The 23,669-nt window shown below is 40.5% G+C and overlaps 1 protein-coding gene across 5 annotated transcripts in view; it reads right to left on the bottom strand.

The window, feature by feature from the left end:
• Positions 1-23,669, bottom strand: part of MFSD6 (major facilitator superfamily domain containing 6) — a 94,400-nt gene that overhangs the window by 25,773 nt on the left and 44,958 nt on the right. For all 5 annotated transcript variants that reach the window (XM_017852900.1, XM_017852899.1, XM_017852902.1 and 2 more), the window contains one exon: positions 1,007-1,104. In XM_017852900.1, the coding sequence (XP_017708389.1) occupies positions 1,007-1,104 (98 nt within the window). The remainder of the gene's footprint in view (positions 1-1,006; positions 1,105-23,669) is intronic.

The raw sequence follows: 23,669 nt of genomic DNA on the forward strand, positions 1-23,669 counted from the left end.
AGCCAGGATGGTCTCGATCTCCTGACCTCGTGATCCGCCCGTCTCGGCCTCCCAAAGTGCTGGGATTACAGGCTTGAGCCACCGCACCCGGCCTCTTTCACCTTAAAAGATTGAAATTCTCAATCTTTCATCATGATAAGAAATTAATTACATTGATTGTGCCATATTTGTCTCCTTAGGGCAAGGGAAAATGATAATGGCAATCTATAAAGCTAATGAAATTGTATATAATCACAGACTGTTTAGTGCAATTAATGATTTAGTAGCCTGGGCTGTCACTCAACTCCAGCGATCTTGTCCTGAATCTTTATTTTAATCATGATGCCAATCAGGACTTTTCAGGATGTAGTCATTACTATATGAGCTAACATGGCAATGAGTTTTGAATAGTAATCCATTTCTTTGGCACTCTTCAGCTACATGACGAGAGCCTTCCAGAAATTTTTCAGTTGTGTCTTGATGGGAAACAGTACACTGAAGCAAAGAGAAGGACTCAGGGCAGGGCATTTGAGCAGAGATTTTTTAAAGTTCATGGGAAAACAACAGTGTGGCTATAAAGCTTTAGTTATAAGTCACCACATGTGATAAAAATAACTGAAGAGATAAAATAATTATGACAACAATCTTTTTTCACTAAGTATAGTTAACCTACAAAACTAAAAACACCAACAACTTTAAAAGATAAATATTTTTATATTTTAAAACCACCCTTGGATGTCCATGTCTAACAGTTGTGCACAGGAGTTTATTCTAGAGTTCCTCTTCCGTTGTTTAATCACAAGGGTGTGGGTCAAGTCCAGCTTTGTTTGGCTCAACATAGAGCAGCACTCAGGTAACCGAGAAACCATCCCTCCTGATGTCATCTCTTCCTTAACAACCACTTCAAAATCACATGAAACGGTAGGCCTGCCCTTCCTTTATAGAATCAGATGCTGAAGGCCACTAGGCTTTTAGCCACAGCTCAGGGAAGGTAGAGAAATAATTTCAATCCCAGCTGTTAACTTACCTTGAAGAACTTCCATAGGGAGAACAGTCCAGGCATTCTCCAGGTAGGAAATATAAATATAGCGAGCCGTATTGCAGGCCAGACCAATGTACAGAACCCTAAAAAGAGGAAAAAAAAAAAAAAAAAAAGCAAAGGAAAATAAACTGAGGCCCTAATATAAAATTTAATATGAATACAAAACGAGCAAATATTACCTACCTTTTCCTTCCCCAAACCACCCATCATCCAGCAGACTCCAAACTCAGGAGTGAGAAAACTGAAGGACAATTACATTTAAGCATGAATTTAGGAAGAAGATTGCTTCTAACGTATTTGCCCTCAGCCTTTTCAAAATGTTTGTTAATATAAAAGCGAACATCACTCTTCCTGAAACTTAATTCGTAGCAGAGATGATGCTTTTTTAAGATAGTCTGGGCACATTGCCATCTGTAATGACATTACTGGCTTCCTTCCAGGTGGCTGTAGAAGAAATATGCCTGGGATTGTAGCCACTTCACTATAATGGGGGAAGGAAGGATAAAAATGAGAATATGTAAACATGAATGTGGCCTTGCTCACAGTACCCAAGACACCAAGCAGTTTCACAGGGAGACTCTCAAGGTCATTGAAAACGATCATTCATTCACTACTATCAACTATTTGGAAATCAAATAGTTTCTCCTATCAGTTAAATGGATACATGTTCATCTTTTAAAAAATCCATGGTATTGTATGTTTATAAAACTAATAAATATACACCAACCTCTTGCATTCTCCCACCCCCACCATTACCACTACCACAAGTATAAGTAGAAATAAAATAAGCAAAGGCCGAAAGTGCTGCACCCAAGCACAAGGTTTCAATCTCTCATTCTGAACTGGATGGGCTGGTTTGGAAGGAAAGAGTGGCTACTTCTCTGCACAAAAACACACCCTAATGGTAGGGATTTATCTTTCTCCCTTGTTTTCTATTTTCTGTTAATTTTCCTAACCTTAATGCTCTGTTTTCTGAATCCAATTTGATGAAAAGTAAAAGGTAAAAGAAATAAGCCAACATGACAATCAGTGCTATTTTCCTAATCTTGCTTTTTATGTTAAAATCATCCCTGACTGACTGTGTTGGCTCATGCCTGTAATCTGAGCACCCAGGGAGGTTGAGGCAGGAGGATCACTTGAATCCAAGAGTTTAAGGCCAGCCTGGGCAACATAGTGAGGCCCCGTCTCTACCAAGAAAAAAAACAATTAGCCAGACTTCGTGGCGCACACCTATAGTCCCAGCTACTTGGGAGGCTTAGGTAGGATCGCTTGAGCCTGGGAGGTCTAGGCTGCCCTGAGCCATAATCCCACCACTGCACCACTGCACTCCAGCCTGGGAAACAGAGCAAGACCCTGTCTCAAAAAAAAAAAAAAAAAAAAAAAAAAAAAAAAAAAAAAAAAATCATTCCTATGAACACTGTTCCCTTTTTCCCAACACTGAATCAACAAAGGGAAATGCTCTCAGACACCCAGCTATCACTAATCTCACATATGGAAAAGAAAGATGAAAAAAATACAAAAAAGAAAAGGTTGAGGGGTGAGGATGAAATAGGCAATAGATATTAGAGAGATTTAGCAGATTCTCAGTGAAGTATTACAAAAAGTCTGGGTCATCTTGTTCTATGGACAGTATGTTCTTTGTACTTGCGTGTTTTGAGGAGAAAAGTATGTTTCAATCTGCTTTAATGAAAATTTTATTGAACAAACTTGCTCTAGATTCATCAATTTCCCTCTGCTAGGGGGAAAAAAAGCCACAAGAAATTAAAATGCAAAATATACTACATGAACACGCAAGTTACACAAACCTGTGCCTCCTTTTACAAATTCTAAGCCAGTCCTGTGGATGGCCTCTCTTTAGCCTAACTCAGGGGTCAGCAAACATTTTTCTATAAAGGACCACACATTAAAACAGTTTAGGCTTCACAAGCTACATGGTCTCTGTTACAACTCCTCAGCTCTGCTGCTGTAGCATGAAAGCAGCCACAGGCAATATGTAAATGAATGAGTATGGCCATGTTCCAACGAGAGCTGAATTATGAACACTGAAATGCAGATTTCATAAAATAATTTTCATGTGTCACAAAATCTTATTCTTCTTGTGATTTTTTTCAACCATTTAAAAATGTAGAAACTGTTATTCTTAGTTCACGGGCCACATAAAAACAGGCAGCAGGCCGGATTTTGTCAGTGGGCCACAGCTTGCCATTGACTTGTCCTCACTCCTTAATTCTTTTTCCTTTTTTGAGACAGAGTCTCGCTCTGTTGCCGAGGCTAGGGTGCAGTGGCATGATCTTGGCTCAGTGCAACCTCTGACTCCCAGGTTCAAGCAGTTCTCCTGCTTCAGCCTCCTGATAGCTGGGATTACAGGCATGTGCCACCACGCCCGGCTAATTTCTGTATTTTTAGTAAAGATGGGGTTTCGCTATGTTGGCCAGGTTGGTCTCAAACTCCTGACCTCAGGTGGTCCGCCCACTCAGCCTCCCAAAATGCTGGAATTACAGGCATGAGCCAGCTCCTTAATTCTTAACCTTGCCTAGACATCAGATTTACTCTAGTAACTGTTTACAACTACCGATGCCAAGGCCCACACCTATCTCAATAAAGATCTCCATGGTTGAAACCCAGGCATTTTGAAAGTTCCCCAGGTTGTTCTCTTACTGAACCAGGGTGGAGAACCAGTGGTCTAACTCATTCCAAGCTGTCCCCAGTAACACTGTCATATAATCCCATCATAAAACAATTTTGGTAATCCACTTTCCTAGTGTTCACAAATTGCCTATCCTGAAGCTATCTTTTGAGCCCACCTCTGAATCAGGGTTGCCATGACAACCGTAATTCAATCCAGGCAATAGTCCAAAACTCCTGGCTTAAAATAACCCAGTGTCAATTGATCCAGTTTAGGAGATAGATTGTGCTTTGCCTTCAAACCTCTCCCCAGATGGAATTCAGTTACTAGAGTGACTGCTTCACAACTTCTGGGACCCTTAGGTCTCAGATTGCCACCAACAAGCTGAGTGGCTATGAATTTCCTATAGCCTTCACTTCTTTCCCACATTTCTACTTTCACAATTGATAGTCCTTTAGGAGCAAACAGGTACCCTAAAAAATAAAACACAAAATAAGAAGTATCCAGGTCAAGGTTACTTCATCTCTTTGAGCCTCAGTTTCCTCATATATCAAGTGGGGATAAAAACATGTATTCTGTAGGTTTGTTGTGAAAACGATGACACAATGATTCGCCCAATATAAGCACTCAAAAATTGATTCATCATCATCATCATCATCTTAAAGTATCCAAGTAAATACTCTTTGGTTTCTGACAAAACTTTTATCCTAGTATTCCAAAAGACAGGAGCATTCACATTCCTTACTCATCAACCATTTTGGGAAGCCAGTGGCTTCAAGAAATCAGCAAGGATAAAACTGTGAGCAGAAAGAAAGACAGCATTTGGATCTATGAAAAGGCAAAGAAGTACACATATATTTTCTGAATAGTTACTGAAAAGTACTTTGGTATCAGAATGGGGTATTTAAACTGCCATAGTACGCACTGTTATGACTGAACCACGTGTTCCCCCAGTTCATGCGTTGAAGTCCTAAGTTCTAACCCTCAGTATCTCAAAATGTGACTGTATTTGGAAACAGGGCCTTAGAAGAGGTAATGATGTCATATGGATAGGTCCTAATCCAATATAACTGTTGTTTTTACAAGAAGAGATTAGGACACAAACAGGCACAAGGGAAGAAGTAAAAACTCCTAAGCCAAAGAGAGAGGCCCTCAGAAGTAACCAACCCTGCTGACAGTCTTGGACTTTTTGCCTCCAGAACTGTGAAGAAATAAACTTCTATTTGTTTTGTTTTGTTTTGTTTTGCTTTGCAATGGCATGATCTTGGCTCACTACAACCTCCGCCTCCCAGATTCAAGTGATTCTCTTGCCTTAGCCTCCCAACCAGCTGGGATTACAGGTGCATGCTACCACGTCCGGCCAATTTTTGTATTTTTAGTAGAGATAGGCTTTCACTATGTTGGCCAGGCTGGTCTTGAACTCCAGACCTAAAGTGATCCACCTGCCTCGGCCTCCCAAAGTACTGGGACTACAGGCGTGAGCCATCACTTCTGTTTTTTAAGCCACTCAGACTGTGGTACTTTGTTACGGTAACCCAAACAAATGAACACATTCACTCTCATAAAGTTAGGGATTTGCTAATATAAAGGAATTTAAAGTGTATTTTACTGGATCATTTTCTAGACAATCAAATTCCTTTTTATGCTGAATATGAGCACATGTTCAGGGTCCTAGAATTTTCCTGGGCACTGATGTCTGGAAATACAAGACACTGAAAAAAAAAAAAAAGTCTCTCGACGAGATACAGATACCTACTGAACACCTATAATGATAAAACTCAAAAACAACATGACTGTCCTATTTCAGAATAGGAAGTCAGTAGTAATAAAAATAGACAAGAAACAAAGGCAATTTTAGAACAGGTGGTTGGTAAAGTGAAATTATCTATAAAGAGGAACACAATTGATAAGAAGCAAATGATGCAGCAGAAAACACTACACTGTGGAAAACCCAAATCACCTGCCAGTCATTTTTATCCTGTATTCGAGCAAAATACAAGAGTAGGAGAAAAAAATTCTTACAGATTCTAATTTCTTATATAAGCACAATTCACAGTATTAGCAGTTTAAGCTGATTTGTGGTTATAATAAAACTGGTAGTTTTTTCAAGAATGTTAAGATATAGATACAATGAATGATGAGTCATTCTGTAATTCCTAACAGTGTAGTTAGTTGTGAGACCCTACTTTTCTAAATTTAACCAACTATAATATGGCTAAATTCACCCTCCCCCACTCCCACCAAGAGCCACTAAAAACCACAATGAACATAAATTTTGCTCAATAAACATTTATTAAGATGCCACTATGTACCATATACTGTGAGGGGAATAAAAATGAAGAGGAAATCTACCTTGTCTTCAAGGGACTTGCAGCCTAGTGGGGGAGACAAACACATAAACAAATAAGTTAAATATAATACACTAAGATATATTCAAAGAGTGCAATGGGACCACACAGGAGAGACCCTTAGCTGACCCTGGGGGTTGAGGCCACCTGAATTAGAAGTGGTTGGCCAACGAGGGCAGAAAGAGCATCACAGGCAGAGGAAACAAAGCGAACAAGGGTTCACCATAGAATATCAAGCATCTGTGGCCAGACAGGGTGATTGAAAGACACAAGAAGGATTGTAGTCTAAGGATTTCTGAAGAAAGAAGGGAACTTTTCCAGTCCAGATACAGTCTGGGTATTATTCCAGAAACAACCCAGGGTGTGAGCAGCAAAGAAAGACCTAAGTGGAGTTATCCTACAATGCCCAGATCTGAGAGGCAAAAGAGCAGCGCCACCAGAGAACCTATACTCATCTAATGACTGATGGCAACAAGCATTTTGCAAAACCTCTGGCAGAGAAACAAAACTTCCCAAAATAATTATAATAATACACTGGATACAAATGAAAGCCCCTGAATGAAGATTGTTTTTTATCACTTGGAAGTTGGATATTTGCAGTTAGACTTACAATTGTCTACAATTTGTGTTGCAAGCCCTCACACAAAGATGCATGCACACCAATGCATACAAGGTTGCTCGAGGCCAGAGTGGGAGATGAAGACAGACCAGCAACAAATCAAGATTCAAAAAGCAATGTTTCAAAGAGGTCACAGACCACTTGGGCAATTTCCTCAGCTATACCTGGCTGGAGTTTTTACTGGATTTCCTAATGAAAAGAGCTGGTTGTTGACACCAGATCCCTGGAGCACAGTCTATATATATGAACTGCCTCATATATGAACTGGATTAAGTTTTCTGTATGGTAGACAGTATATGGTGCACCTTTAGGTTGGGTTCCATCATTCTCAGATTTTTAATTTTTATTTATTTATTTATTTGAGACAGGGTCTTGCTCTGTTGCCCAGGCTGGAGCACAGTAGCATCATCACAGCTCAATGCAGCCTTGACCACCAGAGCCTAAGTGATCCCACCTCAGCCCCCTAAGTAGCTGGGACTACAAGTGTGCACCATCACGTCAAGCTAACTTGATTTTTAGTAGACATAAAGTCTCATTATGTTGCCCAGGCTGGTCATGAACTCCTGGGCTCAAGCAGTCCTCTTATCTCAGCCACCCAAAGTTGCTGGGATTACAGGCATAAGCCATTCACCTGGTCCCAGATTATCCTTTTATGGCCTATATAAACTTGTCCCTAAAAAAAATTTTTTTTTTCAGAATTGTTATAGATGTCTTCCTAGAGTAGGCAGAGTGGGCAGACATCAGCTGCTGATTAAGAGTGGAGACTCCGGTGCTCAGCACAAGCACTTGATGTGCCCTCCTCCCCAGGAGTGAAGCTTATTTCTACATAATCACTGATTCACACTGTTGCCCTAAGTAAGATGATGGTCTCTATTGTCAGTTTAAGAGAGTAAGAAAATATATATCCAAACTCTTTAGAAAATAATTAAAATATAAGGTTTAGGCCTTGAAAGAATTACATCTTAGTCTAGAAAATGTGTTTTCTCATAACTGTCCCCCTCCTCCCAGCTATCTTCCATGATATAATGTTACTATGGATATCCTGCCAGGATTTCTCTGTCCCTGACTAGCAGAATGGGGCTTTGCTGTAACTGTCTGGAATCTCTTGTCATCCTCTCTCCCCATTTTTTGTTCTCTCCATGGCATCTCCTGTATCCTGTGTCCCACTCCAGGACTGGCTGGTTTGAAAGAATCATAGCTGGCATTCCTTGGGATTCCCATCCCAAGAAGGTGGCCTGAGTTACATCATGGTACACTCCTCTAATGCTAGAATGGTGGCAAGAGTGGCCAGAGAGGAGAGGAGAGGAGACATGGCCACAGAATCAGTGACCTGAGCAATAGGCAGGAGCTGCCACAGCTCATGTTTAGACCAAGCGCCTACCTAGAAGTAGCAGGGCTGACAGCATCTCTCACCCTTTTTCCAAGATACGACTCGGGGCACTGGTACCCCTGATTTTGAGAGTCCCACTGTTGAAAGGGATCATCCCTTCCAAGAAGCCTCCCAAGATGTCTCCAGGTATAATTAGTCCTCCTATCCCCCCCTGTTCCTCCGCTACACTCTTTGTTTCCATTAGAAGACTCATCACAGTCTGTTGCACACTGAAGACTGAGTCCCTGGGAGGCAACGGCTATGTCTTCTTCCTCTTTGTACTCAAAAAGAGCCTGCCTTGCTCAGGTACTCCATGAATCTGTAACATCATTTAATATAATCTTATATAAACTGATAAAATATGAGGGCAAAAGGAAGCATTATTCTTATGAAAACAGTATTTCTCAGCAAGCTACTATCATTTTGGATGGTGCAATTCTTTATTGTGTGGGATCTACCATTCACTGTGGGATGTTTAAAATCCCTGACCCTTGGGTGCTAAATGCCAGTGTCTGAAACACTAAAATAGCTCCTACGCACATTTTTAAATGGCCCCTGTTGAGAACCATGAGGTAAATCTCTTAAAACAATGGTTATTCTGTTCCCATTTCTCCATAAAATGTCTGCATGTGTATTCAATATGGAATCAATTAATATCCATATTCACATTATATTAATACAAAAACAAACCAAGAAGGAGACAGACAGCAAATCCTGAACAATGATAACTTGGAAATCTGTGGTGACAGGGCCCTTCATTGCCTAAGGAGTATATTTCTGTAGATTTTGAGTTTGTATAGTTAGTTATGTACTTTTTAATAATCACATAATAATAAAGATTTAAATGGTGGGGAAAAAAACTACTGTCAAATTAGGCATGGGAAAAGCAACCTTTAAATTTTTAAATTAAAAGACTTCTGCTCTCAGATTGTTTTGAAAGTATCTTAAGGTTCATGTTTCACACTTAAAAAAAAAATTAAAACTGGTAGAAATCACAGATTGTAGATGCTACAGTTTAAATGTCTGTATCCCCTCCAAAATTCATAGGTTGAAACTTATTCACCAATGTGATGATAGTATGAAGGAGGTGATTGAGTCATGAGAGTGGAGCCCTCATGAGTGGGTAAAAGAGGGGTAAGGGAGCTGTTTCCCCCTTTTGCCCTTCTGCCTTCTGCCATGAGAGAACACAGCTTTCAAGGCGCTATCTGGGAGGCAGAGAACAAGGCCTTTACCAGTCACTGAACCTGCCAACACTTTGATCTTGCACTTCCCAGCCTCCAGAACTGTTTGTCACTTAAAGCAAGGTAAAAGACACTGCAAAATAGTAAGTATAGTATTGTAATATTTATGTCAGAAAAAGGAAGTGACACATACAGCTACATACTTACACATGAACAGAGTATCTCTAAAAGGATACAACACTAGAACCTCATATAACGGATGGTCTCTAAGGAGAGGAATTGGGGGACTGCCCAAGGGATAGGGGAGAGATTTTACTAAATACTGAATGTTTTTCCAAGTGCATGTCTACTTTCTCAAAGAATGAACAGACATCAAGTCACTGTGTTTCATGCAGTATAAACAGACACATTAAATGATGTGTGATGTTTGACCCCCGGTTCTCAACCTGAAGGGATAACTGTCTGGGTTTCTACTTTGGCTTCAAAACCATACAACATTCTAGCTAAGTTCATATTTAAATTATTCCTTTCTTTTGAAACTCTTGGGAGATTGGGTGTGAGTAAACCATACAGTTGTCTAAACAGTTAAGAAAGGGACAGGAAATAGTGTTGCCGTAATCATTTTCTTTCTGGACAAAGAAAATGGTGTTCTGTGTCAGGCTTAACAAGAGTGTTTGTTTGTTTCAAGGGCTGCATGGATCATCAGAAAGTCTATGTAACACAGTAGGAACGTCTGCATCAAAATTGCTGACATAAAGAAGATTCTATTATAAAATATCTTTACTTGTCACCTTGTCTGGCACAACACTGCCTGGCTCTCAGTCTTCCCACTCACAGGGATGACAAATGGACTCACTGGGCCACCATCCCCACCTGTCTCTGTGTCTTGACATTCTTCAGCTCTCACCCAGCTCCATCTCATGCCTGGTCCATCCCCTTTAATACATGATTGCAGCATCACGTGCCTCTCCTCACAACACTTATCTTGGTTGTAACAGTGCACCTACAACCTGACCGCATTCTCCATGCAGGGTGAGGACTTTCACATTATGCTGTCTCAGTTTTTTTCCCAGTGTCTGACACATACCAGGCACTTGGTAAATAGTCTCAAACTGGAGAGAAAATATGAATACTTCAAATAGAGTATCAATTAACAAATACTTATTGAACATACTCTGTGCTAAGCGCTAGGGATATACACTATGCACATATACATGTGTGCATACGTGAGTGTGTGTACGTTTAAGATATCTGATTATGGTATAGGAATAAGTGATGGGTATGTGAAAGAATGAATGGACTTTAAAAAGAGGTCTATAAATATATTTAAAAATAGATGTCTATATTCTGCAACATTTTTGACTAACATTAATAGGCTATGGTTGAAAATACATATTTTCATTTATGTGGACAAGCAATAAATAGCTCCATGAGTAGCTGATTACAGTTTGTTTATTTGGAGCATCCTGAAGCACTGTGCAATGGAACTTCAGCACATGTGCTGAGCAGATAACAGGGTTCTGCTCACCACAAGCCTATCTCACCAGAAGAGTAAGAGCTAGGATACAAGCCACAAAGCTCAGAGTCAGTGGTAGTCCCACAGCATAGCTGAAGGGATCACCAAGGAGATCCTGGGAGCTACCAAGCTTTTATCAGCCAGCAGGTATGGCTGGCCACTGACCCAACCTTGTAGAACAGAGCATAAGAATCACACTGTATGTCAGAGAGTGAATTAGAAATAATATTTAGCTGTTTATGTTTTCTGCAGCTACTAATACTTCCTTCTATTGTTTCTGCTAGAAAAAGAAAAGGTAAAAGTAGTTTGGGTCTGAGTCTCTACTAGCTGGAAATCATTTTATTGTGTTCAGATTCTTACTCTCTAAAATGACTGATAAGCTAAGAATGTAACTGTGGTCACCATCAGCAGGATCACTGTGCTGGTCACTGGGTTGTGACCACGTTTACATCTCTCCATTGTTATTTTAGCTTATCTCTTTTGTTTCTTAAGTTGTGTGTATCCCCCAGGTAGAAAAGTAGAGATGTTTAAAGCAAAATAGAACCTTGATTAATGGAACCCAATGACTTGGAAGACACAATATGCTGTTTTGTTGTTATATTTTCTATTTAGTTAAATGACTGAACGTACACCCCCCCACACACACAATTTTGTTTAAAAATTTCCTAGGATATGGCTTAGGTATACATATGACACAAACACTATAATTTCCTGAGAAGAATCACTGACATTGTGCATAGCAGTTAATTTTTAAAAGGCCTCAAGAATTTTACTTGACCCTAAGTTAAATTTGAGGAAGCTGAACAAGTTCATCAAAACTCAGGTTGAAGGAATGTCACGACCAAATCAAAAGCAGATACTAATCCTGCTGTTCCTGACTGTGGCCAGACATGGCAGGAATGGGTACAGTTAAGGGCATTACATCCTAAGAGATCACAGACGAAAACAAAAGAGAAAGGAGCCAGAATAGGGAGGGAGGAAAAAGGAGAGTCTTGGATAGGATGTTCTGGGAGAAACCCCTAGGGAGCTGGAGAAGCAAAACCGCAGGTGAGACTCAAGGATGGGAAGGGCTTTTCTACTGAAGAGGGAGTGGACCCACTCTCTATGTCAGACTTGGGAGCAGTCAGCACAATAGATGTTGTTGTTTTACCTTCTGCTAAGCAGAAGTAGCCAGTACAATAGATGTTGTTGTTTTACCTTCTGCTAAGCAGAAACTAGGGGAGAGCCTGATTCTCTGTTCTCAGCTGGGCTTGATCCTAGAGCTGCCTGGGACCTCCAGCACAGGCATGATGAGTAAGCCTGCCCAAAAGGAGACGGAGCTAATAGAGGGAGAGATGCATTCTGATCGCGTCATATGAGACCCAGTTAAAGCTACACCTCTAGTCATTTGCTGGACTTCTCAATTGGACAATACAGTCCCCATTTTACTTAAGTTACTCTGGGTAAGGTTTTTTGCCACTTCCACTGAAAGAGTCTCAAGTGACCTCCACTGCCTTTGGAGATAGCAAGTTCTGTATCTCTAGAAGCGGCCAAGCAAAGGCTAATAACCATCTGTCGAGCACTTGGGGGAAGGGAATCTAAAACTAGGGTGAAGCTAGGCCTACAGGACTGTATTAGTTTGCTAAGGCTGCTGTAACAAATACCACAGACTGGGTGGCTTCAACAACAGAAATTTATTTTCTCACAGTTCTGGGAGCCAAAAGTCCAAAATCAAGGTGTTGGCAGTGTTGGTTTCTCCAGGGCCCCTCTCGTTGGCTTGCAGACAAGTCATCCTCTTCCTGTGTCATCTCCTATCTTTGCTTGTGCCTATTTGTGGCCCCAATCTCCTCTTCTCACAAGGACACTGCTCATAACGGATGAGGGCTGACCCTAATGACTGATTTTAATTTCACACCTCCTTAAAGACCCTAACTTTAAATATGGTCGCACTCTGAGGTAGTGTGGGTTATGGATCTTCAGGGGCCACAATTCAGCCCATTAAAATGCCCTTTGAGGTCACTTACAACTCCAACATCAAGCAAACTTGAGTAAAGGATGCTAGTATGCTAGTATTTTTTTACAGAGCCACTTCCTCCCTAGATCAGTAATAGAGTGTGTGACACCACTGGCAGCTTCCCTGGGCCTGGAGAGTCACAGTGAGGCTGTCTCCTTAGAGGAGGACTCTTTGCATTTTGTACAGCCTAATCTGACCATATTTACTCATTTACTTTATTTCATGAATCACTATTTGCTTTTCCAGTGGTTGAGGTCAAATGAAAAGCTTTCACAAACAGTGCTAATTAATCTGGTTTTTAAATGGGCAGCATGGTGGGGTATATGCTGCACGCTAGCCAAGGTGGTGGCATCCAGGGCACATGCATAGTTGAGGTGGACTTTCTCAGGAGTGGTCATAACTGCTTTGGTTATACTATGGAGTTTTGAAAAGATTAAACAAGCATGTAAAAAAAAACCCTGCAAAACACTGTGCAAATATGCAAGCTACCATTAAATTAAATGCAAATATTTCAGCGAGAACAGCCACATCTTTTACCAATTCTGCCTGAGCCAGTACATGCGGAAGTGTCTGAGATTTGTGGTCCCAACTTCCACTCAGGTCAGCTGGCTTTAAGGAAATAAAATTCTCTATATAGATCCCAGCAACTGCTATCATAAATCACATCCCCTATCACTGGCTAGATGGTCTATTTGAATGGCTTCGTGCACATTTTTGACTTGTCAGCAAAAACCACTCAAAGTCTGAGTCCTGGGGATAGGAGGCCAACAGGAAGAAGTGGGGTCTGCTAGGTGGTTTTTTTCACATACTAAAACCAGCCAAAGAAAGTTAGATCATTAGAGTCAGAACTGAAAGGACCCATAGCATCCAGTTCGCTCTTTTCACAGAGACAAGGAAGGAGAGGGCCAGAGGGGTGGACTGGGGCCACAAAGTCAGTTGGCCAGTGGAAGGTCAAGGTCCCCATCCCCCTGCCAGACCATGCTCTTTCAGTAGGTAATAGCAATGTGCTATTTTCCATACTCCAAGCTCCCTACGTGAAATCAAACCTAGACAAGGGCTTAAGGAAATTCCTCTGGATTGGACCATAAGAAACAGACTGGCACTGTTAGTGTAGATAGACTTCTGAATTCAGTTGTGCGCTTGGATTAAGGAAGCTGGATGAATGTTTATGTTGGCATCAGAAGACAGCTGACATTTTAAACTTTGACAAGTCATTGGGAAGACTGGGGTAAGATGAAAGTAGAAAAGCAAATGCCACTCAACAGCTGTCCAATATCCTGGATCACAGGAGAAAAGCTTACCCAGAAGCAAAATTCTGTGTTGTGAGAAGAAATGCGCTGAAAGATCATTTCCACTGAGGTAGCCACAGAAACTGCAGGTATCGATGCTGAGGCAGGACGAGGGGTGAACCAGGGTTTCCACCTCTTACCTGCAGCTGGACATGAGCTGCATCAAGCAGGCAGCCTTTGAAACCAAATAACCAGAAGTGGATGCTTGCCTTGAGGGGGTGGGGCACCATACACAGGATTACAAAAGGAGAGGGGTGTGAACAGGACAGAGAGAATGGCAGGGACAGGGCTGTCCAGAGTCTCCCTCTTGGGCTTAGGCCGTGCTATCAGCCCTGCAGGTTCCTAGAGCAGCCAGGGAGTTCCTGGAGCGGGGCTCATCCCACCAGTGGGTTGAAAGGATCCCCGATCATTTCCATTCCTCAATTCCTGATGCAGCTCCACAGATCCCACTATGAAGAGTCTGAGCCAGGCCAGAGGCATCACTGGCTTTAGGGTCATCTCCCTCTCTGTCATTCCTGAACATTCACTAGCACTCAGACTGAAGTCAAAGTAGTTCCCACTCACAATGCTAAACACCTTCTCTGTCTGAAGTGAAATTTAAGTCATGGATTTTTCAAGTAAGGAAAAAAGTAGAGTAGGCCGGGCACGGTGGCTCACGCCTATTATCCTAGCACTTCGGGAGGCTGAGGCGGGTAGATCACTTGAGGTCAGGAGTTCGAGACTAGCCTGATCAACATGGTGAAACCCCATCTCTACTAAAAATATAAAAATTAGCTGGGCATGGTGGTGTATGCCTGTAATCCCAGCTACAAGGGAGGCTGACACAGGAGAACTGCTTGAATCCGGGAGGCGGAGGTTGCAGTGAGCCAAGATTGTGCCACTGCACTCCAGCCTGGGTGACAGAGTGAGACTCAGCCAAAAAAAAAAAAAAAAAAAGCAGAGTAAATACAATTACAATAAACCCCTTCCTACCTCAAACCTGTCAACTTGAACTTTCATGGCTAGAAATTTTGCTCTATTCTGTTTTTTTTTGTTGTTTTTTTTTTTTTTTTTTTTTTTTTTTGAGACAGAGTCTCGCTCTGTCGCCCAGGCTGGAGTGCAGTGGCGCAATCTCGGCTCACTGCAAGCTCCGCCTCCCGGGTTCATGCCATTCTCCTGCCTCAGCCTCCTGAGTAGCTGGGACTACAGGCGCCCGCCACTGTGCCCGGCTAATTTTTTGTATTTTTAGTAGAGACGGGGTTTCACCGTGGTCTTGATCTCCTGACCTTGTGATCTGCCCACCTCGGCCTCCCAAAGTGAGCTCTATTGTGTTTTTAAATGAGGAACTGTAACTGATACTAGTTTTTTCCAACCACTCCTGTCCTTTGTGACATTAAGGAAGAAAGGGCATCAGCTCCAGCAATCTCAGACCTCTGCACGATGCCCTGCACTGTGCCCACCCTCCACACTAACAATTCTATAATGTTCTCCAATTTTTTAAGCATTTTTTCCACTTTGTATCTCATGTATTTCTGCCAATAACCTTCTGAAATAGGAAGGATAAGGATTGTTATTAATCCTCTTTTACAGCTGATGAAACCAAGGCCCTGAAAGGTTCACCAAGTTGCCAGGGTCGTGCAGATCAACAAACTGCAGAAGCAAGACTCAATCAGGTCTTCTGCTGTCAAATCCTATGCCCCTCCCATGGCCAGCAGAGCCTCCCTCAGCCGGATCAGAAACCTTGCAGGGAAATTTAGAAGGTGCTTACTTTCATACACACAAAATGTAGTGATCATTTAACCTTAAAATCTTGTTTCACGAAGATGTTGTAATATTATACCTGTGTTTGAAATATATTAGATTTCTAATAAAATTTAATTAATAGAGTTATGAATAACTTAATAGTAATAATAGTAATGAAAGTCATAGTAATTAATAATAACTTAATAGTAATAAAATAGCAATGATACAAGTCTCTATTTTGATGATACCAATATTAGTGTCTAATATATACAAAAGAGCATGAGGTTATAAACTAGACAACCTAGGCTAAAGTCTCCAGCTCCACCACTCAGAAGGGACTTTGGGCAAACAGCAAATCTGTTCCTTTCCAGGCTTGCATGGTGGATCTGCTTAACCAACACACATGCTACCAGGAACGCATATACATACAGAAAAATACAAGTTTGCCATTGCTGGACTCACTCCTACCATCATCCCACTATGTTAGGCCATAGGTCCCTATTCTAGCATCTTCTGACTCTTAGAATCTTTGGGGATCCCATCCCTCTATACCTGCCTCAGGCTCTCCTTGCTCTATTTAGACATATGTATTAATTTGCTCGGGCTGCCATGACAATATGCCATAAACTGGTGGGTTAAGCAATAGACATTTATTTCTTATAGTTCTGGAGCTGGGAATCTGCGAATAGGATACCAGTATGTCTTGGTTCTGGTGAGGGGTCTCTTCCTGGCTTGTAGATGACCACCTTCTCAAAGTGTCCTCATATGGCAGAGGGAGGGTGGCAGAGTGGAAGAGGGAAGGGTAAAGAAAGAGAAAAAGAGTTGTACACAAGCAAACTCTCTAGTATGTATTCTTATAAGGGCACTAACTCCATTATAAGGGCCCTATTCTCATGACCTCTAAACTTAATTACCTCCCAAAGACCCCATCTCTAAACAGCATCACATTGGGGGTCAGGACTTGAATATACAAAGGAGGTGCGGGACACCATTCATTCCACAGAAACATGCTTCTCATCTCTATCTTTAATACCTGCACTCTCTAACACAATTGGAAACCGCCCCAGGGGCTCCATGAACCGTGGCTGCAGGCTCTCAGGTACTCTATTCCAGGACCACAAGGAGTTAATTTGATCTTTCCATCAATGGAGGGTATCAGGCTCTCATTAAGCCACTGTAAAATGGATGTAATAAAACAACTGTTTTCTAAGATTATCGTAACAATAAAAATGTTAGTTAAAACTATAAATTGAGAGGCCTACAATAATTTTACTGGTGATCTGGAAATTAAAACAAGGACTGATTTAGTCTAATTAGGAAATTGAACACAAACATTTTCCCTATAAAAGATACAAGAATCTTCTCTGTGAAATATATTCTAGGTACCGTAGCATTTCTGAGGTAAGGCAATATAAAACAATGCCACTCTCTGACATGTATGATAATAATTGATTTGTTTGCTGGTCAAGTCTTGGTTTGTTTTCTTTCTCAGTTTACATTGCACTTACCAGATAAGCCCAAGGCACAGACAGTGACACCTAAGTCATTAGGCTATTTGGGGCAACATATTCCCTTCCGTTCTGTGCTTCTCCAGTCCCACGGAAATGCCCAAAGGGAAAATGGAGGGTCTAGGATAAAAGTCCTTGAGTTTTCAGTGAGTAACATTAAAAGAAGATCAATGATATCTTCATCCAACACTTCAGGTTCTGACGTTGGGATGTAATTTTCATGCCCACGTTAGAATTACTGAATTTGTCTCTTCCCAACAGCCCTGCTATATGGCACTGCTTCCAGAAGTAACACTGATAATGACATGTTCCTTCTTTGAAGAAGAGTTCCCAAAATGGATTGACCAGGTGAAAATACGAAAGGGGAATAGAGAGGAGGAAGAAGGTAGTTACAGAAAACATCAAATCATGGGATGGAGCTGTACTCTACATGCCAATGTTTCCTGAAAGACATCTCCAACTTCATCCTTTCTCTAAGATCTGGGCTTACCAATGCAACTTTCCAATGGGCATCTTCCCCATCTCATAGGAATTCCACAAGTTCCAAACTCCAGGATCCTCTTCCCCTACCGAGAAACCACACCTCTCTTCCTGGGTTCTTTTCCTTGGTAAATGGCACCAGTACTCATCTGGTACCTAATCCATAATATAACTCCTCTCCCTCATTCCAGCTATGCAAGGTCCTGCTCAGAAGAACTCTTGCTTTTATCCATTTTATCTCCACTCCCAATGCCATAGGCACCTAACCTAACATTTCTGCAGCATCTGACATTTTCTTTTCTGTTTTACTGTCTTCCACCTCCAACAGAACATGAGCTCCATGAGAGAGGGATATGTCTATCATATTCAACACTGCATCCCTAGAACAGTCACTAATCATTTAATAAGGTCTTCTTTAAAGAAATATTGAATGAACACAATATTTAATTGTAAATTAATTCTTCCTAAATGATACATGGTCATCATTAGAAACATTAGTTTTTGACACTTATATTCAGTACAAGTTAGTTTAATCACATTACTGTCATCCTAACACTGCTAAGAGGAGCTAACCCAGAAGAAATAAGAGTTTCACTGGGGGTAAAAGGAATAATTTGGGGAAGTGGGGGCACTTTAAAGGGATGGCGATCTCACCAGGAAGAGACACAGGAGGGTGGTTGAAACCATTGAAAAAGTGGTACCAGACATTGGTCATTCAAAGCAGAAATGAGGAAGACTAAGAGGTGAGACTGGGTTGCATAAAGGAACAAAATAGTTGCTAATCTAACCCCGTGCCTATGAAGCTATAAGGTAGCAGCTGAGAATATGACTTTGGGATTTAAATCCTATGTTCATTACTCACTGGCTGTGTTGTCATGGGAAACTTAATCCCTCTACAATTCTCATCTCTAAAATGGACATAACAATGCCTAACTCATAAGACTGTTAAAAAGATTAAATAAAGGTTTATAGGAAAAGCATTTAGCACCATGCTTTTGTAAGTATTTTATATGTAATAAGCAATTAAATGGTAGTATAACTACTATTCTTTATAATATTATCCCATAATTATAATTTTTAAGATTAGAGTTTGTTGTTGTTGTTGTTGTTGTTGCTGTTGTTGTTTCTGAGATGGAGTCTTACCTATCGCCCAGGCTGGAGTGCAGTGGTGTAATCTCAGCTCACTGCAACCTCTGCCTCCCAGGTTCAAGCAATTGGAGATTTTTTAATTTATTTTTGTTTTTTACTTACCTTCTAGATTATTTAGCTATTCTGATATTTTGAAGTTGCTAATAAAAAAACAAAAAACTTTCATCTGGATTGGTAGAAATCACTAAATCAACAAAGAGAGTACACGAATCATCAGCTGATGACTCAAGAAAACAGCACAGCTCATAATTTGTCTAACACTCAGAGAATGAAGAAAAATGGACCTTTGTAAAGTAGGGTGAGATAAATAATAAGAAATCCCCTGCCCAAGCAGTTGTCTTCAAAAAACATAAAAGCAGAAATCAGTTATATCACCTCCTGCTAAAACTCAGCTTCCCTTAGAAAAACATACCAATTCTTAGTGTGATGCTCAAGCCTCCCAGGATCCTTGTCCAGCACACTGGCGCCCTTTTATTACCCTCTCCCTGACCATTCACATATGTGGTTTCCTCTGCCCCCAAGATCTTCACTGGGGGCTTCCATTCAGGACTCTGCTCAAATGCCACCTCCTCAGGGAAAGTCTCCCAGCCTAACCAAGCTGAAACAATTGCTTCTCCTCAGTCACTCTGGGACCCTTCACTCTGTTTTACACCCATCATTATCAGAAGTGAAATCATCTACTTACTGTTCATTGTCTACCACAGCAGAATGTTAGTCCCACGAGGACTGACCTTTGTCTTTATTATAGATTCCATATATCCCCCGATTCTAGCACAGTGCCTGTCACCCAGTGTGTACTTAATAAATACTTGTTGGAGGAGTGAATGAGTAACAATACTACCTACTGTTCATAGTTGAGGACCTACTATGTGCTTGCTAGCATTATCTCATTTAATCTTAGTGACAATGCTATGAAGTCAGGTATAATTATTATTCCGTTTTACAAATGTGGAACTTGAGGCTTAACAAAGCTAAAATTACTGACTTATCCAAAGTTAGACATGGACTAAGTGTGGAATTTGAATCTAGTTCAAATGCACACATGTACATATACACACACATACACTTTTTATAGACAAACTGGCAAAAAGAAGGAAAAAAGAAAACAGGATAACTACTACACTACTCAACGATCCTACCAGGGCTTAGGACGATGACTGCAGTCAAGCCTAGACCAACTTGCTCTCTTCTCATTCTCCTTAATGGAATGAAATGCCTAGTCAATGGTTATAACCAAGGACCATTGGCCAACACGGCATCACTGAGGATTCCTCACTGTACTCAGCAACCACAATGGACAGGAGATGGTCCAAAGATATAGTACACCTGGACAAATGTAACTGAAAGTTTATTCTTTTTTTCGATAATGTCAGAGCTTCAATCTATATGTTAACTTTTTAAAGGAAAGAAAAAATCAGTGGCTGGGCACAATGGCTCATTGCCTATAAACCCAGCACTTTGCGAGACTGAGGCAGATCACTTGAGCTTAGGAGTTTAAGACCAGCCTGGCCAACACAGCAAAACCTTATCTCTACAAAAAATATAAAACTTAGCTGGGCATGGTGGCACATGCCTGTAGTCCAAGCTACTTGGGAGGCTGGGGTGGGGGGATCATCTGAGCCCAAGGGATCAAAGCTGCAGTGAACTGAGATTGCGTCACTGCACTCCAGTCTGGGAAACAGACTGAGACTCCTGTCTCAAAAAAAAAAAAAAAAAAGGAGAAAGAGAAAAGAAAAAGCAAGTTATTGTTTGTCTATAGACTACTATTTAAAGATGTTTTCAGCAGAAAAAGGGTAAGGAAGAATTGCTCAGTATTTCAGAAATAAGAATGGAATTGTTACTTCTTCAAGTTGGAAAGGCTTTGGAGAGGTATGCTATGAACTAAGCTTCTGAGAAAATGTATTTTCTTATCCACTCTTCCAAAGTATCCTTCAAAATTATATAATTGCAGTCTACTAAATATTTCCATGTGTATGCAGAAACATAATTAGCCAAATTAGTTAAGACTTTTGACTTGCACAATAAAAAGGCAGTAAACTGACACGCTATTACTCAAGATAATTAAACAGCTGGTACAAACACTCATAGATGCACTTACTGCCAGTAATAAACTTTATGACCTTTGGGACATCACTTGGCTTTTCGGTATCTTGATTTCTTTTTCTATAAAGAAATGTTATAATGACTATTCAAATCAGAGTTATTGGGCACAGTTTATACTTTTTTTTTTTTTCTTTTTGAGACGAAGTCTTGCTCTGTCACCCAGGCGGGTGTACAGTGCCGCCATCTTGCCTCACTGCAAACTCCATCTCCCGGGTTGAAGTGATTCTCCTGCCTCAGCCTCCCGAGTAGCTGGGACTCCAAGCACCCACCACTCTGCCCAGCTAATTTTTGTATTTTTAGTAGAGACGGGGTTTCACCATGTTGACCAGGCTGGTCTTAAACTCCTGACCTCAGGTGATCCACCTGCCTCACCCTGCCAAAGTGCTGGGATTACAGGCATGAGCCACTGCTCCTGGCTAATTCTTAACAACATACTATGCATTTGCACCTGATCTCATTTTAAAGAGAAGAAAATAAGACTTGAAGCCATGGTTATTATACAAAGTAGACCTGTAATCATTTATGCCATTTAGGGCAAAATATAGACAGACAATATGCATATTAGGGACAGAAAATCTCAATGTTTACCTGACATATTTGGATAAATGTTTCTTTAAAACATATACAGCTATAACTATGCACACACATGCATACGCATATACACATACACACATTTGGCTCTTCTACAGGAGGATGATTATATTGATCCACTGTAAGGAGACATGGACTTCAAACTATTTTCCAGTAGAAAATACCAAAAAAAAAGTAGAGACTGTCTAGCACCAAGAATGGAAAATTATGAATATTTTGCCATATTTCCTTAAAGAAAAAAATATTACAGATAATGTAGAGGTCCCCTTTGTTCCCCATCCAAGTCCCTTTCTCTTTTTGTCCTGTCCAGAAAGCTAGGGCTACTGTGAATTTAGAGGGTATTAGTCCTCTCCAAATTTACATGTGTGTATATATATATACACATATATATATATAATCCATGAAAATATGCTAAACTTTTAAAATGTATTGTTAACATTTGTATAATTGTGCCGAACTGTGTATTATTTTGAAATCTGCTTTTTTCCCCAGTCAACATTGTAGTTTTGAGAGCTTTCCATGGTGGCATATTGATCTAGTCTATTTCTGTTAACCCCTGCATTAACATTTCACCTTACGACTATACCATATTGAATGTATCCATTCCTCAATTGATGGCTAGACTTTTTTTCACTGTAAGAAAACCACAGTAAGCTAGTAAGCATCCTTGTACACATCTTTCTGCATATATATGAGTTTCTCTAGGGAGGTATTTACCTAAAAAATGTAATTTTTAGGCCACAGGGAATATCTAGCTTGAGGCTGAGCATAGACTGCTAAATTGGTCTCCACAGTGGTTGTGTAGGTAATGGAATTTGCAGGAACCATCTTTACTCTTGTCTGCCACACACCTTGACCATCACCTCAGCCTGTTAGATGGTGGCAGTCTAAGGGTGGTCTGCAATCACAAAAAAGTTCTGCTACATATGATGTTTGTCCTGCTCTCTTTAACTCAGCAAGTGCCTCAATCAACCCAGCCACTGAAGGTGGAAGAGAAAGAAAACCATGTGATGCCAGTAACTAAAAGCCCTGGATCCATTTATACTACCTTGCAACAATGGCCTTTTCTTCTTAACTATGAATAGCTCAATTATAAGTAATGCTGTAAGATATTTCTTCGCAAAGATGTTCAAGGGACGATAAAAAACAAATGATTCCCTTTCAATTCCTGATCATAAATTCTTCAATTTTTGAGACTTCATAGCTTACAATGTAATTATGAGAACCTATATTTGAAATAACTCTAAGGGGCTTTTTCAACTCATATCAATGTCTTTGGAGGTAAAATGTGAAAGGAATAGGAAAATAGAAATCTACCCACATATAAATAATAGCTGCAATTATAATTTTCATATGCCAGCTATTATAAAGATAGTAGCTTATAATGCCTAAAACATGGCACCAAGAAGTATATAAGCAATTTATTTTTTAATGTGGCTTCTTTATATCACTAGGTAGGTCATTTTATCATATGTGCTATGACACAGACTATATGTATAAGATAGGGCCTATGTGTCCTCCATATATTAGTAGAGGACTTAGCAGTACAGGAATAATCCGTAAATGCTCATATTTTAACAAATCCAAAGCTCTCTAGTTTGCACGAAATGAAAAATGAAATCCAATGGTGATGAACTCGCACGGACCTATCCGCACAGTCTCGCCCAATCACTCATGTCTAACAGAACATTGCCAACTGTCCTTTTGGCTAAAAGCAAAAGAAAACAAAACAAAATTGAAATCACTAACTTTGTGTTCTCTGACTAGAAAAGCTCTAATTAGATCCATTCTCTAATACTGTGTTAAAATAATTCCATCTCAGACACCCTGAGTGAGCTAATATTTTTATATTTTGTGCGTCAAGACATCCTTTCAAGTTATTTTTTTATTGTGCCTATGAATCAGAGACTGCATATGTTTAGCTTCCTCTGAAACATTTAGGACTGTGCTAAACATGAACTCTCTGGATAAATGTCTGTGGTGCTGGCTTGTGACCTGTCCCAGCAGCTGGCCCAGGCCTACCATATTTTCAGAACAGTGCACTGGGAGAGATCCTCAGAATCCCTATGTCCCTCACTCCTAAAATCGGGTCTGTTCTAAAATAGAATCAGTACAGTCTTAGATGGCTCTGAAGGTGGTTGACATTTAAGCTCA

Source organism: Rhinopithecus bieti, unplaced genomic scaffold, assembly GCF_001698545.2.
Source record: "Rhinopithecus bieti isolate Rb0 unplaced genomic scaffold, ASM169854v2 scaffold_35609, whole genome shotgun sequence".
Classification (NCBI taxonomy): Eukaryota; Metazoa; Chordata; class Mammalia; order Primates; family Cercopithecidae; genus Rhinopithecus; species Rhinopithecus bieti.